The 17,514-nt window shown below is 35.8% G+C and overlaps 1 protein-coding gene across 1 annotated transcript in view; it reads left to right on the forward strand.

The window, feature by feature from the left end:
- BABAM2 (BRISC and BRCA1 A complex member 2) overlaps positions 1–17,514 on the forward strand; it is a 163,030-nt gene that overhangs the window by 30,404 nt on the left and 115,112 nt on the right. The window contains exon 4 of the mRNA XM_057371164.1: positions 1,925–2,019. Within this exon, the coding sequence (XP_057227147.1) occupies positions 1,925–2,019 (95 nt within the window). The remainder of the gene's footprint in view (positions 1–1,924; positions 2,020–17,514) is intronic.

Raw genomic sequence — 17,514 nt, forward strand, 5'->3', positions numbered from 1 at the left:
AGAAGTGTGTGTTAAATCAGTTACTCAGGATCATCTAGGAACATGGCAAAAGCACAGATACAGTCCTTTCCTTTTGAGTAGCATAGGGCTACCTGAGTCACAAGCCAAGCTTTTTTGATTGTGCCATATTCTGTGTTATTCATAACGTATCTCTTTCAGAACTCAGTCAAAGAATGTATTAGGGTGAATCTCCTTCAGTACATAACCTCAAGTTCACTGCTCTGTATGTAGAAATCAGTGAGGTTGTTGAAAGGAGCCATTCATGACATTTTAATTGCAGTAAATATTAAGAAAAGTGTTGTATTGTTGTGATGCAGGAACTACCCAATCTACTAAACATCAACTTTTCTGAATTCTTTATTGCTGCATTACAATTCAGGCAATCTAGTAATTATTTTCTCTTCCTTAATATAGATGTATTTCCTGTGGGAATTTTATGCCTTTTCYTCCAGGACTGATGCCTGTTTTGATCTTTTAAATGAAATTAAAAGGTTGATTTTTATGCTGGGTGTGTTGGGAATTTTAACTGGCAGACCTCTGCTATTTTCTGCACCCCGTATATACACGTGCTCCTGACAGCTGTGAAAGGAAGGGAGGAGTGTGGACAGGAGAAACCCACACTGTGCTCCACTTGTCGCATGATCAGTCAGTTTGTGATGTGGAGCAACGCTGTAGAGCTTACCTACCTCAGACTGGCCAGTGGCTTCTTGGTCATAAGCCTTCATCCTCTGCAATTAATCTTTATGGCATGCTAGCTTCCAGCTAAGGCCAAGATAAGTTTACAGAATATCTGCAATTAAARCTGTCATGTCAAATGTTTTGAGATGGTGACATCACTGAGCCAGCAATGTGGCTCTGCAAGATTTGTTCATCTAATGCTTTTCTCCAGYTCTCCACTCATAATTTTTTAAGAAATAAGAAGTGTAACTTTCTCTGAACAGAATTGTTTTTAAGGCTTGCCATGCTAGTTTTACTTTGCTGTGTGGATTTAAACCAGTGGTAACACACAGTWAGTAGTCTTCCTTTTTTCTAATGTCTGCTGCCTCATAAATATGTTTTATGCAAAAGCTCAGTTATTCTATCATATCATCCTAAAAAATTATGGGGAGGTAGACAAATAAGGTTAGAAACACTTATTTTTATTTTATAATTTTCTTTTCTTCAACAGTCGGTGGGTTTTTTTAAAGCTCACATGCATATGATCACCTCTTGATCTATTTGAACTCTGACGTATGTGTACGAATGAAATACTACAACCCAAATTTCTTTTAATTGCGTATCTTGTGACACTGGCAAGATGAGAGCTCAGTGCCAAGCTGTGATGAAGTTTTATATTTTCATTTAATTTTAGTCTCTCCATTTAAATGTGCAATACTGCATTTCTCTTGGCCAGAATTTGGATAGTTGGAATGGTTCCTGTTGAACTGTGTATTCTTCCTTCTAAGAGTTGGCGGTGGTGAGAAGAGAGGGAGTAAGTGCTACTAATTTTTAAAAGCTCTGGTATTTTGAAAGTCGTGACCTTAGTAGTTTGCAATTGACTTTTAATAGACAAAACACAGCCATCTAAATATGATACTTTTTATTAAAACAAGATCACATTTCTAACTTGGTGTTTTGAGGCARCCCTCAATAGTGTTTGAATTGCCATTTGAGATACAAAGCAATAATGTATTTCATGTTTCATTGCTTGCAGGGGAGGAAGAAGCTGTGCCTCAGGAATTTGACTTCATCCCCCAAAACATCTGATGCTTATCTTGCATGTGAATTTTTGTAAAAATATATTATATGGATATATACATGAAATATATGTAATGTAGCTGTCAAATTCTGTATTTAAAATATGTATCGTATATGRTTATTTTATTTTTTATTTATAAACACATATATAAAAGTGCAAACAATGTTTTCTTTTATTGCTTTTCAGGGGATATAATTTTTAACGCTCACTATCCTGACCTGCCACCAGATTTTATCTTTGGAGAGGATGCTGAATTTTTGCCAGATCCTTCTGCCTTGCATGTAAGTACTTTACTGTTTGAGAACCTTACACCTTACAGAGAGACTTGGCTTTTCTAGTGTAGCTTCAGCAACAGGTATTTTATAACAATGCAAAATAAAAATGAAAAGCGCATTTTATCTCACTGGTATTTTGAGTGTAAACAGATTGCTTTCTAAAGTGATTTAAAGTTGAACAAATAAATGAAGGGGATGTTTAAGACATTTCAATCAAGACAATGTTACCTTTATGGTAACTATTTAGAATATCTGTAAAAATGTGTTTATTTAATATCTGATCATCTTAAATTATCTGTCTCAGAAAAAAAWTTGTTAAATTGTGTCTTTTAAAAGCATTTATTTTTAAAATAAAGTAGTGTAATTTGGTGTAGCGATGTTGATTTTTGTTTTCTGTTGAGGAAGGATAGAACTAGGTAGAATGTTAGGGGAAMTTCTTCATCAAAGAAAGCTATCTGCTCATGTATGTTAGTGTTGTGCCCTTCACTAGTCACAATTAGCCTCAAGTAGTAAAGCCTTGTTTGAAGAAACTAATGGTGCTTTTAGAATACTTCTCATTCTCAAAACTTACTAGTAGTTACTAAAGAGACTCTTGTCAGAGCCCTCACTTGCAGCTCTTCTTGTGCTTTATGAGCACATCACCAGAGCTCCCTAAAGGATGTCAGTGGCTGTCGTGCTGTGGTATGGTTGTCATGCTGGAGGTTGAACATGTCCTTGATGTGTGACATGACAAGTGTTGGTTTTTGGTTTTACCTTTCACTGCATAGTAATTCAGTAGAATTGGTTTTAATAATTATTTTTAGCATACCTAATAGAATTTTTAAAGTGTGAATGTCATATTTCTTTCCTTCTCCTGGTCACTTTGCTSTTAAGCTCACAAACTCCTTTGGGAAGGAGGCACAGTGCTGATGAACAGCTATTTCATTCGGCTAGTTCATAAGAAAAGGTTTTACTTTCTATGGCAATTCTAGAATTGTTTTCACACTCTTTTGTTTACCMGTGCTATTTTTCTCTTTTTCTCATTTGTTCCACAATCTTACAACCTGCTGAAAAGTGTTCAMATTAGCAGCTACTTTTTGTAGTTGATATTGAAAGAAGAGAAGCACCTTTAATGTACTGGAAAACAGAAATTAATAACTAATTACCAATGAGATGTAAAATAAAGATTATTTGGAACATCTTGTAGAAATGCTGGTCAGATGGAGAAGCTTGCTGAGAGTGATATGGTGCCATATTTCTGATGGGAAATCACTAGCAGTAGTGATCCACAGGAAGACCTGCAAGGATRAAAACATCCTTATTTTTCTTTCTTTCTTTCTTACATTGCTCATTAATTATGCTTCTTTTAGGAGTGTTGCTTTTCTTCTGCCTAAGCCCAGAACAAACTTCCTGTCTTCTTTGTTGGAAAACGAGTTGGAAGAGCCGTTTGCTTTTTGACACATAATGAGATATTAACCAGCCTATTTTAAATTAATTAGAACAAACCAAAGAAGAAATCTGCAAGCCAACGTCATTTGGTCATTATGCCTTGCTGAAGCATTCACTATGTAAATGTAACCTTTTTTGATAAGGTCCTTGGTCATTCTCCTGCAGTTTGTCCCGATGGTATCAGAGTRTGTTATTCCCACACAGTGTTCTTTTCCTTTTGCATTCACTGTTTAATGTTCCATATGGTTTGTAGAGTTTCTCTTCAGAATGTTGCATTAACAATAACTTGCTTATTATGCTAAGTCTTTGAATAACTATCTTTTTCCCACAAATGTGAGAGCTGTTTAATGAAGATAATTTAATTGAATTCTGAGATATTAGCAGAATTCTTAAATGTGTTAACATAGCTGTCTACTGACTAGAAGTAAAATACAGATTAGCACATTGACCGTAATTTAGTGCTCTTAATCTTGAGCAATCTTCAAATACTTCTGAAGCAACAGTTCCTGGCAATCAAAACAGAATCTGCCATGCACAAAAGCATGTAGATGTTATTCAATGAGGAGCACAGTCTCTAAGTAAGTAAAATGTGCMATCAGATCGGTGGGAATTCTGACATTGAGCATGCACTGGTCTCATCTGTCTGAGTGTCTTGTTTTCCMAGAAACCATCACATGTTGTTAGAGGCTTGAGTCAGGTATTATGCTTAGCTTGAAAGGAGAACCAGGTACTCCAGATTTCTCAAGCTCCTGTGGCTCTAATGGAGGCTGTCAGTAGGCTTCCCTGAAGACATTTGAATGGCTGTATTGCAGATTGCTTTAGTCACTCTTMAGTTTCCATGGCCATGGGCAGGCCTTTGAGTTAGGTTTTCATCTGAGCATGGTAACAGGTGTTCAGTTAAGCAGCTGTTAGCCAGACAGCTAAAGCAAGATTCCAGAAATACTGCATTTTAAAAAGTAAATGCTGTAGATTAATAGTTTGTGCTTTTCCCCCCAGAGAATTCCTAAATGATTAGGCCACTATTTCAGCAGTAGGGTGTTATGTTGAGCACTCTTGTTTTATAAGCAGAGCTAATGATTTCTTGAATTGATTCTGCAATTGCAGAATCAAGTTAAAAATGCTCATTGAAACTCAGCTTTGATTTTGTGTCTTGCACAAACATTAAAGTGACTTGGGTTTGAAACTCAGCTTGAGTCTCAAGTTCAGCTGTGTAAACCATGTGCTTTGTTGCATATCTTCCCAGCAGTATTTGCCCTGCTAGTTGCATGGTCTGATTGTGTCCATGCCGATCTTGTAGAATGATGTAGGCACTGTGGAGCAGTTCAGCAGTGGGGCAAGTGGTCCTTTTGGTTTGTCAGACAGTTTTAACTACAGTCAGAGGGCTAAATTCTTTAAGTTGGTGATGCTGTTYGTGCTCAAAGCATTATTAAAAATAAACATTTTTATTTTTTATTGTCATTAAGAATGTTTTTCTATCAAATGCATTTGATAGTTTTATGTATAGTAGGCATAAATAAAATCAGCTTCTCAGAATGTAAATAAAAAAGTTCTTCCCTGCTGTAGTGTTTATTCATTTTGGATGACAMGTATTAGAAATGAAACAACCTATGATTCACTCCATTCTGATTAAAAATTCAGTTGGCACACAACAAGATTAGTGATTRTGTACGGATGAGATTAATTTGGAGCTCATTACAATGACGCCAGTTTGAGTAACAAGAATTGTTTGTTATGTTAGCCTAGTTGATTGTTAATGAGCCAGTTAATAGATGAAGTGCTTATTCAAAATGTTAACCCCACTTTTCCARTGATTTTGAAATATCTTCTYTTTGGCAAAGAGGATACAATAGAAGTATATGCAAGGTAACTGTCAGTCCAAGGGTTTGGGTATCTTAGTACTCTATTTCAGGTCTTCAGCTACTCTCCCAGAATTTTTCTGCCCATCCCTTGCTATAAATAAGGCTTCATTAGCCTTAGTGGGAATAGAGACAAATGTGAATGAATGTACATGAGCATTTTCCTGAAGCTACTAAGTGTTGAGTGTGTCCTTGTGGGCTAGTATATAACATATTCCTTATGGGAATACTTAGTGCTGCTTTTGCGTGGGAGGAAGATATTGTCATCACAGATTTGTAGAGAATTGGCCGCTGCAGTTCTCATGCCAGTACCTAGCTTTGGGAGGRTTGTTTTCCCTTGTGTAATTGTTAATATTGAGTACAGATTCCAGTGGCTGTGGAGTTAATTCAGCTCATTGTGCTACTCAAATATATTGGCCGTCACACTCTTTATCTTGTGTAGATTAATGCTTGTTTTTTAAGTTCTTGTATTTGTGTTTATTAGACTCATTTGGCTATATGATGACTATCATGAAGATTCTGGTTTTTTCTGTGTCTGTGTTCAAAGTGTTAATCATTATTTCTGTTGGTTGCTGAGTTAGCTTTTAACGGGTAGTGAAGAGGTCCTTTAAATATCCCCCTCTTCCATTAATTGTTCTTTTTTTATTCAGGTGTCTGAGACAGATGTTTAACAGTKTCAATTTTYCCCCTGGTCACAGTAACTACAAAAAAGCCAAAACACCCCTTATATTAACAAATGCTKCTTAAAYTATCTTGTTCTAAAAAGTCTRTCAGYTGTAGTATTAGCAGAGATTTAGATGTTCTGTGTTCTAGTATGAAAGCCCCCTGTAAGGGCAATGAACTTGATGGTGTTTAGAGTGTGATCTTAAAATATAAAGCCACAKCAGTGGGTTCTCCTTGTCTGGGAAATGCATAAGTAAGTTCATCCTATTTAAGCGTTGCTAYCTCTTCTGTGTGCTCTATTTCAAATGGCAGCAACAGATTTCATTCTTGGACCCTTAACCTGCTGCTCTTGTACTGAAAGCCTTAATTATTTTGGTTTCAGTTGAACTTGGGGACTTTAAGTGAAACAGAATGCAGAATTGGATCCTTCAATTTATTAGAAGGCTTTTTTGCTTATTTTGAACTAATTTATATTCCCATTTATTGTGTTCACTTTTCAGTCATGTCTTGACTTTATATGTCAATATGTGTTTTGATTATTTATTTTATTCCTGTYCCTCTCTATTGATCCTACATATTTRTATATGGGGGATGTAGTTGTGTGTGCACAAGTATATAGGTGTGTACACGTGTAATCACTGCAGCCTTGCTAAGGTATGTCTGTTATTGATGCACAGTGTTAAAAAAAATCACGTTTTATAGCATCTGAGAAGTAATTTCATTCAGGAACGTTCCCAAGGATCTTTTGACTGGTACTGTTGTCACTTAAGGTATACRTTTTTGTCCACATTTTAAAACAATAGAGATGTGCCAGTGCAATACTCTTTTTAAAGCCAGATCTGAAAGAACGTAATCTGTTTTAATCTTCTTGATTTCTCTTGCAGCCCTTTGTTTTTGTCCTTTTTGTCCAAAATTGTTAATATTTATAAAGCTGAGAGAGGATTAGCTGCCTTGTATAACTTTGTCATTTTCTAATAATGTAAAATCGCTGCATATATTTACCTCACTTTCTTTTTGCAAAACTTCATCATTTCCTAGCACAGTTTATAAAATGTGGCTTTCTATCTCAAAGCGTAAGCAGAAGAGAATCTGCAGGGGTTACAAGTTCTGCATTAATTGCARAACATTGCAACATTTTGGCTGGACTTTTCACCTAGTGAATCCAGAAATTAAAAATATCTACAGCTTGATACTTCTCCTTTAATTTTGAAGAAAGAAAATATCTGTTAAGCCAGGTAGTTTTGCCTTTCTTGCTTATRTTTTGCTAATGCAGAWGGCAAAATTAATTCCGTTAGTTCTGTAAAGGGCTCCAGAGGGAAACATTTCCTTTCCTTTTTTGGCACAAGCTTCTCTGATAAGGCAATTTCTCCCTAGAATATAAAAAAATCTAGTATATTAGCTTTTAAAATACWGTGTTTCAGTCCAGGAAAGACTAGTTTTTGGAGAACATTAAAAATGTGCATGGACATTTGACTGAAGGATGGCAAAATGGGAGAAAATGTTTTTATGCCATAATAACTAAAGTGCATGTGGTGAAGGATTTAATYGTTGTGCATTACTGAAATACAGGGAGAAAACATTTGATAGTTTTCCATTCATAGCATTGTATTAGGAAAAAATAAAGATAATTTTCATTTGTCATATGAGTTTGATTGTATTTTTCACGGTCATRGATTCAGATGGGTCAGAAGATTGGACCAGAGTAACAGGATGCTTAAATCTTAATGCAAAATGCTGAAAAAGGTGTTCAGGCTTGCATGTCGTTCCTTTGCAGGAAACACAGTCCTTTTTAGTGGTAAGGGTGCTATAATGAATTCCAGCATATCAGACACTTTCAAGTCATAATTCATACCAAAAATAAGAAGTTGGATATCCCAAGCCAGACATTTGAAAGCCGAGCGTTTTTATTTGGAAGTCTGGGAGTGCAATGATAATGTGTTGGCAATTATAATTCTTTAATGTAAAGCAGCAAATTTGTAATGGACTTCTGGCTATTTTTTGCTTCCATTTATTAATATATAATAATACTTTACTTGAGCAATGTTTTGTTTAAAAGGTGAAAAAAGTATTATTAGAGAAACTAGCAGAAAATAAAAGGATTCTGGCCCTTACGTGCGATATCCTGTCACAGTGCACTCCGCGTCCTTACAAGAATTCCAGAAACAGTAAGAAATGGAGTGTCTTGAAGACAGCAGCTTGTTAGCTTTCTAGAAACACATTTACAAGGGGCTCAGGTCTGCATGGGGTTTTTTTTGAGAGAAAAGACTGTCTCTAGGACAATCCTTCTGAATTGAGAAAACATTTGAATTCTGTGTAGTAAGCCCATTGAATTGATGTTGATGTGCTCAAGGAAGTTGTTCATTGCTTATGAATATGCAAGCAGAAAAAGCTTTTAAATTAAGTGATTACAGAAGGTCAGTTAGAAATGCTCATTTTGTCTAATAATGCAGTTTTGTATTTCTGGACTGTGAATCTGTTATAATTTGTAATTATACTTTCTTCCAATTAAGTTTAAGTTTGATGCCCTGAAGGTTCTTTCCTGAAAATGATACTGTTTGGGCRTAGAAATAAATGTCCTTGCACTCAAGGTGATTTTCAAAATCTCTATTCACTCCACCAAATCGAGGAGGGATGAAGATATATTTTCTTTCCTTTTTACTCATCTAAGTTTCAGCCTATATTTGTTTCAAAACCTCTCTTTATTTTACTCATTCTTTACATTCTTTTACGTCCTTGTTTTCTTTCTAATTTCTATTTCAGTTCCTCAGGCATATCTAATGGTTTTTAGAGATGACAACAGAAATGTTATTCGAATTTAGTCAGCATCTTGAGTCTTTTGTTTGCAATATAAGTGTTCGTAGAGTTTTACATGAACTCTGCCATATACCCATATTCAGAGAGATGCAGCTTTTACTTTTATTAAGGAACCAAATGCATGTTCTTATGCTGCTTTTTTGAGAAGAGATAACTAATTTGTAATAATTAGTCTTGYATGGTAGAGAAATAGTTTGGATTTTCAGTATCTTATGATTTATACAGTGGTATTTTGTAAATGCTTTCTTTAGGGACCGTATTTTCAAGGTCATATAAACCTCTCTTGTAGTACAGATGTGAAAATAAAGATGGCAATACTGCTCTCACAAGAGTGAGATCCACTGTGTTATACATTGATTTTAATTTGAGGGATTTTGGAAAGGGAAAAATGGTTAGAAGAAAACAGTCTGSTTGTGCCCCCCAATGATAAATTCTCAAGGGATGTTAGTGGATGCTGTCCAAAGCATTAGCTRTGAAGGTTCTGCCTTGTTGCTGTAGCTAAAATTACTTGTGTTGACAGGAAAGGAAAAACTACAAGAGCTGATAAGAGTGAAAGAATTGCTATTTGAAAGGGACTCTTGAGGTAAAGCATTAACAGTGGTCTGTTCTCTGGTCCACTGAGGGTCTGAGGAGTTGAGGCATGTTCACACAGCCATCCAGGCATGGTGAGTGAGTCTTTATGTAAAAGATGCATGTGTCTATGTCTTGGGGAGTAATTAATCTTGTCTTCATGCTTTGTTCGTTTTACTTGCCATGTCTAGTTMAATATGTACGCCTCTGGTAACCAACTCCCAGGGGGAAGAGGTGCAGTGTACTCACGTGAATTAACTGATGATTRGTGCATTGGATTCACTAACCCAGAATTTAATACGTGCAGAGGGAATTAAGAAATTCCCTCTTGGATCAGGTAAAGGTATCATCTGCTTTCTGAGAGAGGTGTGCTGAGAAGTCTGGAAAAAAMCAAAACTTGTTCTAATCCCTTAGCAAAGTAGGACAAGAAATGCTTATGTGTGCCAAGTCTTTAGGAGATTAATTAGATAGCAGGCAGTGATAGCTTTTAAGGATCTGATTATCTTCTAAGAAAACTCTGTGGGAGAAACAGGCACACTTTTTCAGGAAGAGTGTACAACTTAAAAATGTTCTTCTGGGCTCAATAAGCTTCACAGATTGTGCATCTCCTGAGCATCCTTTACCAAGATCAACTGTCTTTTAACTCTTCCTGCAACAGGGAATAGAAAAAATTTATAGTAACCTTTGAAAGTTCAGTGTACTCCTTTTTGGGTGAACTGTATTTGAGGGGCAGTGTTGTATTTATTCAGGTGAATGTAGAAGAGTGTTGCTGGAATCTGTTATAGAGTTGTTTTGGGTATTGGATCATTTATCAAGAATCACACTGTGTAGCCAGTGGACAGAAAAAGGGAAAATAATTCCATGCAAGATAGAAGACACTTTTCTGAAAGCAGAATTAATTTCTTGTGTTGTTTTCCTGCTCTGTATTTTCTTGCTAATTCAAGGCCTTCAGGTATTTGGGATTTTGACAAAATGTTTATAAGCTGTTCTAATTCCTGTACCCAGTTTTCATGGCCTCTTGCCAAAAAAAAATTTCAAATAAATACTAACAATCCCAAACTTTGCTTTGTGCAAATGTTCTTATCTGATATACACACACACTAGTAGAGCACACAATGTCGGTAAATTCTTGGGTTGTATTTGCACTGACAAAAGTGCTCCAGAGTTGAACTGTTTTTATGAAATGTTAAGTTTTGATGTTTGCTTGGGCCCAGAAATGATCATTTCAGGAAGATCACTCCAGAAAGTTGTTCCAGTGGTGCTTTGGAGGAGAGGGATATGAAGAACCTGTGAAAGTAAGATGACAAGTAGATGGCATGTAGGTTTACAGTGATTGATTTGAAGCTGCAGCCTGTAGGATGTTTAAGTGCTGGCTGCTAAGAAACTGAAGCCTTTGAAGTTGTTATAACACTCCAGCCCTGCAAATACTGTGAAAAATATCTGTTGATAGAAAGATGTGAGCATATGGTAGATAATTATCCTGTGCCTTTTTCTGTGAGCAATTTCCCTGTGGTGGCCTATGAAGAGTACAGCAAAGCAGGGACTGAAACCAGATATGCCATTTCTAGGCTAATGCTGTAACCACTGGACCAGTATCTCCTCCGTATTCATGTGGAGGATAAGTGCTAATATCACACTGTGGTCTTTGCATTTCATGTAAAAACTTACATTGGTACTGATTTAAGCCACTGTAGGTTGCAAGTTGTGTGCATGTGGTATGCAGAGATATAAACAAAATGCAAATCTGTACTTAACATTATTCTTTATGATAATTCTGGATGAAAGATGCTATAGAAATGCATTACCACTGTTACGGGCCTGGGAGGTTTTGTTTACTGACATTTTCTCATGAAAGTTAATTTCTTGCTTAGAAATATAAAAGTACACTAACTTAAAATAAGATCTTGCTGTTATTTCCTGTAGTATAGCCAGGAAAAACAGTTACAATCTGTCTTCTTTAAAATCACATTCCTGGAAGATATTCTGGCAACCTGGGTATTTAAACACATTTCAAAGAAAAACAACTTCAAATCAATTAGAAATTGTTACCGTATTTCCTTTCTGTTAGTGTAGAATTATAGTTTGCTACAGATATTGCCTGGAGTTATAAAATAAGCAATAACCTGTTAAGGAGTCTATGAATTAGCAGATTTATGAAACATGAGGCCCATTGTATTGTGAAAATAATGGGAAATAGGTAATCACAGACTCTGAGTGGTTTGCATAGGTTCTTGATTAGCTTTTTTGGAAGGACAAAGGAAAGACTACAAAGAACAAAATGTTCCAGAACCAAATTTGAATGTGGTTTCTTTGCCAAAAGTTGAATAGTATGGTAACTTTGGAAACCTAAACTCTGCATGTTTGCTAATAGGGCTGCAAAATTACTTTGTTGGGGGTTTTTCAGTTGCCTCAYCTGTAAGATCTCACTAGAACTGATAGTGTCAGGTTGCAAATTTTCCTGTCTCTTTTGGAAATCCAGTTGCTGTCATTGCCACTCATTTAAATGAGTTACTGTTGAAATGGCTTAAATTGCACTCTGTGGGTGGCCTTATAACAGCTCTACTCTGCCTTTTATACTGACTTCAAGTGAATTCATTTTCTCARCTCTTTGGTCATGTCTGTTGAAAAACCTTTCCCTATCAAACTGTTCACTTACTGTGCAGCCAACTTTTGTCAGCAGACATGATCAGGAGCCAGGGAATTCACAAATTGAATTTGCAGCCCAACAGAATCTGTGAGATTATACTCTTTAGTGAAAATCAATGCTCCTTGGTGAAATTGTTTAATTTAAYAATCTGGCAGATCGTCAGAACAGATCTCCTGAATCACATGGATTTCTCCAATGTAGACACAGCTTGATGGATGCCTATGGTCTGTTAATCTCTGTATAATAACTGAATACTATTTTTCCATTCCTGTTGCCACACAACAGGAGCTAGAGGGCAAACTTAGTGAATGCTATTGGCTAATCACTTTAAGGTCTAGATAACTTTTCTTAAAGACCTTGTCCTGAAACTTTGTCCTATAATGCAAAAAGTCAGCCAGGAAAACTTCTGCCACAAAAGAGTATTTAACTTCCTTATGTTGAATTGCTTACTTATGGATAGATAAGTAGTTGTTGGTCATCTTTTGTATGACAGTAGCTACAATTGTGTCTGTCTATAGCAATGCTTCTGAAATGTGGCTTCTATCACATGGAAGTTCTCATTTCATTACTTTTTCTGCAAGCCATTTTGAATTCAATCCTATGAATCATTTTTCATTCATTCCTTAATTGGAGAAATGGGAAYTACCCAGTTATCACAGATGATACTACCAGGCTTTTGTGTGCACAAGAATATAGAGTCATCTTTGGATGTTACTAAACCTGATACTAAAATGTACTTCTTAAGATGAGGCAACAATTGATCTGTTTAGAAAAATGAAAGTTACTCAAGTTGCAGTATGGCAAAGCCATAAAAAAAGCTGAAATTAAAAACTAAAAGKTTGAAATTAAAACCTGAAGCATCATGTTTCTCCTGGTGTTAGTGGAGATCATGGAGAGACATGCAAACAGTGTCTAGACAGAAGAAAATTATTTAATTGATCTTCCATCTGCTCTGAAATGACAGTTTAGCTCTTCAATGATATGCAGAAAAAATGGTAACATTAAAGATGTTTGTAACCAATCTGAGTTGTGCATGTAGGCCTTCATGTGAGATGAGCTTAAATGCAGAACTACTTGCAGATGCAGTTTGGGTTAATTCATACTTTTATATTGTTGTATAGTGGGTTCAGTTTGACTGGCTAACTTTTGAGTAACTTGGAGAGTTTGCACTGCCGAGTTAATTTAAAGACATGTATTGGCAAACGAAGGCAAGGGATTGTATCCAAGTCTGAGTTTCTTTGTTTTAAATGCATTAATGATTGTTCTGTTAAATTTTATTAACTCTCTGGAAAGTCTGCAGAAATCTCATTTCAAATTAGACAGGATTTATCGAGCGAAATATGGAACTTACTCTGTCAATGCCCCAGCCACTGGGCTCATTTTTTTTCTTTATAAAGTTCATTTTATTCACAATTTTGTAGCTAATTCAGATTAAAAAAACCTCTTTTTCACATGCATGTAATTTTGGTAAAATCATCATGTACAGATTTGTAAACAAGGCAGAAGAAGATTTTAATATAAGCCACAGAAAGCAACAAGTCTTTTTCTATATAGGTAATTGCTTGTTATTTCTATATTTGGGGTTTTAATACCTTCTTGGCTTCAGTGATCTGTGTGTGTTCTTATTTCTAAGGGTTTTTTAAAGTTGTAGTAACTAAAACTCATAATCTTGGAGTTGCAKCATATCTTAATACTTATACATGATCTGAATTTTGTTGCAGAACTTGAGGCCATGGAATACAAACACCAGAAGYTCACTCTGTTTTTCTAATGTTTTAAATCTTCTTAAATGCAGTGTCTTAAAAAGCTGGAATGGTTAGGAGTGGAATACAGCCTTCAGGCAAGCAATCATAAAATTAAGCACACAGGTTGCTATACTACTCCTTTTGCTCCAAGTTTAAGATTTTGCTGGTTTCCAAAGTTTACTAGTGAGTACAATCCTGCATTGCTAAATAAAATCTTATTTGGAATATCCTTTACCTCTAAAGAAGAAGGTCAATTTACTGTTGCAGGGACTCTATTCTCATCARCTAAAGCCACAAATTGTGTGCTCTCAGAAGAATCTCTACAACTTTGTAGCAATGGAGACAYTCTAAAAGGGATAAATGTGACAAATCAAATTCTGCCTTAGATTTCAACAATGTACTTTACAGGTAGTTACTTACTTTATCTTTGATTTCAAATTRGAGGGAAGGTTAAAACAGGTGCTGTTTGAAACTGAGAAAAATATAGCACCTATTTACCTACAACTTTACGTACAGTAAAGTTGTTTGAAAGTATTTTCAGGTGCATGAACCTAGTGCTTAGGGCACATAAGTAACACTAAGATATGTGAAAAGAAATTTCATACATAAACATGGCATTGTATTCACTACTGTTTGTGTTAAAATTTATGAGTGTAGATCTGAAAAGAACAGCCCTTCTGCAAAGTTAACAAAATGGAAATGTAGCAGCCAAATGCCAAATAACAAGCACTACAATAATACATTTCTAAAGCTAAAAATGTTTCATGTAAATCAGAACTTGTCTTTGAGAAATATTGTGTAGCCTTTGTATATGTATTCTTTCATCAGTGAGAATCTGTTTTAATTCTTGCATGTCCTGGGTGRGTAGTTGAATTGTTCTTCAGGTGATTTGTTTTTGTAATCAGCTTATACTTTGAAGCTTTAGTTACTGCATGAAAGGTGTTTAGTAAYGATCCTACAGTCAAATAATTCATTTTAATTCCTGTAGCTTTAAGGCAATGCAGAATAAACACTATTTTGATTCAATGTTCTTGAATTCTTTTAAAAGAGCACTACTTTAGCTCTGTGCTGCATAAATGACAATGGATTTCCTCTTGCTCTTTTTTTGTTCTGTAGTGTTATGTTATTTAAAAAACAAAAGGTTCGGTTGCATTTAGGTCAGTTATTAAAATACTGTTGGTCATTTCCTTTGACAGAACATTTCTATTGTGTTGTACCAATGTCATTAGGAGGAAAGGTTATTCCCACTTGTCTGGCTGATATCAATACRTACTGGCATATTACATCCTCTGGCTTTCTGGAAATGCTTTATTTGAGCAGCAGCTTGGGAACAGGAAATTTAAGGTTATATGCAGTCTGGTTTCAGAAAGATACCAGATAGAAAATGTGTTTCCTAGAAGATGCTGTCAATGTGACAGATTTTCTCTAGACAGTTCCTACTGTCTAGAAGGGGGAGAAAACAGAGTACTTTTATCTTAAACCGTGGTCAAATGTGAAGTCTGTGACACTGTGGTMGCTTCTAAAGGCAGGGGTTCAAGGATGGCATGTTAGCCATGCTGAGCAGCCCTTTCTATCATGATCACAGTGAGCAGGAGAATAGGAGTACAGTTCAATCTTGTAGTTGTTCATGCATATAGAACACTGCAGTACATACTTCACATTGCTTTCACTGACAAGTAAGACTGGTATGTTTTAAGTGATGATGCTRAAAATGAGAAACTCATTTTGGTAACATCTTAATATATATTACTTCGGTGGGAAAAAAATACAAAGTTGTGGAAAGAGAAATGCTTGAAATATTAATCCATCATATATATATATACTGAAGTCTGTATAAAACTATTCCATAGGGACAAATCTAAAATCATCAGAATAAATAAAAATTATAACTCTTTTTAACAGAAATAGTCACCATAGTCAGAGATTAGGCTACAAGTAAATTTCATTGTAGAGCTGAAGCATGGTAACTGATTAAGCTTTCTATCTACCTTTCTAGAGTATCAGAAGATAAAATTTGTGCACAAACTCATTCATTTCTTTTTAGGCCAGAGCTGTGGAGTCTCACCGTGCTAAGATCCTGTTTCAGTTTGAATTTTGTGTAAATGTCTTCATAAAACTAAAAATAGCTGAGGTTGGAAGGAGCCTTTAGATAGAGATCATTAATGCTGCTGCCCTGCCTGGGCACTATCAGATAGGTCAGGCTGCCCAAGCCTTGTCCAGTCAAGTTTTGAGTATCTCTAAGGACAGAAACTCAACAACTCTGCAACCTRTTCACTTGTATTTATTACCCATATTTATTACTTTAGGTGTTACACAAAATATGTATTTGTTTATGAAATGTCTGCAACTTACATGACAGAAGTAACATGCCATCTAACTACATTGAATACAAATATGGATAAGAAATGTTATGAAGCTGCTGTATTATGTCTGCACTTAGTTGTAAAATGCAGACATCTTCGCCARTTCTGACTTGCTTAACATTAACTGTAAAATTAATGCAATTTAAAATTCTGTTGCAGCTAGTTTGTTGTCAAATGTCTGTGTAATATACAGCCATCTAGCACCTAAATGGGCCTTCAAGAGAGCTGGAAAGGGACTTTCTATAAGAGCATGGAGTGGTGGGAGATAGGCTAGTGGCTTTAAATTGGAATAGGGTAAGTTAAAATTAGATATGAGGAAGAAATTATTTACTGTGAGAGTAGTGAAGCACTGAAATAGGTTGCACAGAGAAGTTGTGAGTGCTGCATCCTTGGAAGTGTTGGAAGTTGCTTTGAGCACCCTGGTCTGGTGGAAGGTGTCCCTCCCCTGAACTGCATGATCTTTAAGGTCCCTACCCACCTAAACCAATCCGTGATTGTATGAAATGCAGATTAATTTTGCTTATTCTCAAAGCTCACCAAAAGCCATGTGGCTGTGTTAATGTGCTTTGAGGTTGTATCAAGAAAACCTCTTGAAGACCCAAGTGTAAAGCATATGAGCACCTAAATACTTTCAGTCAGTGCTGTCTCATGTCCTAGCAGCATGGATTACAGGGTCTTCACTTGCCTTTCACATGGGTCCATTTTTGTCAGCTATGTAGGCATGTGACACTGATCATATTAGGTRTGATTTGTAACACCAAATATTTTCTGCATTAAACTTGCTGTGCRCATAAGATTGATCTAAGCCAATTATAAGAGTGATAACATTGCTACTGTGCTACTGACACAGTTATCTTAATTATATTATAATTTTTATTTCTGTTAGCTGTATTTCTTGAAATTTGGTGAACCTGTAATAAGAATTTCTGCCAGGCACATTAAAGAGACTTTCGTGTACGGGTTACGTTTGTGTTAAYGGCATGAGTCAAGGTAAGTCTAGTGAAGAGACAAGGTGAAATAAATCACAAGGTYAAGGYRAGAGAAGAGAACCCATTTGCTCTACCACTGTGAATGTAGCCACTATGTGAGATAATGAAGCAGARCACTTTCTGTGATTGGTGTTAATTTGCCATATTCACTTGGTTGACTGCTTTTTGAATCAGTTACTGTGCAAAGTTGTGCTTACCATACTAATACTTATGTGTTGCATATCAGTTTTAATTTAATTCAAACTTTGGGCCAATATAAGCCTGGAAGTAGCCCTGTTATCAGTTTTATGGTAGGTCTCCTGTTTGACATTAAACTTCAGCTGTTTCACCTGTTTTTCTTCCAAAGCATGGTAGAACCTTTTCATTTTAGCTTTACCACAAAGGTTCCACATCCACATGTGCCTTGGATATCATTATGGAAGGATG

The sequence above is a fragment of the Malurus melanocephalus genome, unplaced genomic scaffold, assembly GCF_030028575.1.
Source record: "Malurus melanocephalus ecotype Western Australia unplaced genomic scaffold, MMel_1.1 scaffold_5, whole genome shotgun sequence".
Classification (NCBI taxonomy): domain Eukaryota; kingdom Metazoa; phylum Chordata; class Aves; order Passeriformes; family Maluridae; genus Malurus; species Malurus melanocephalus.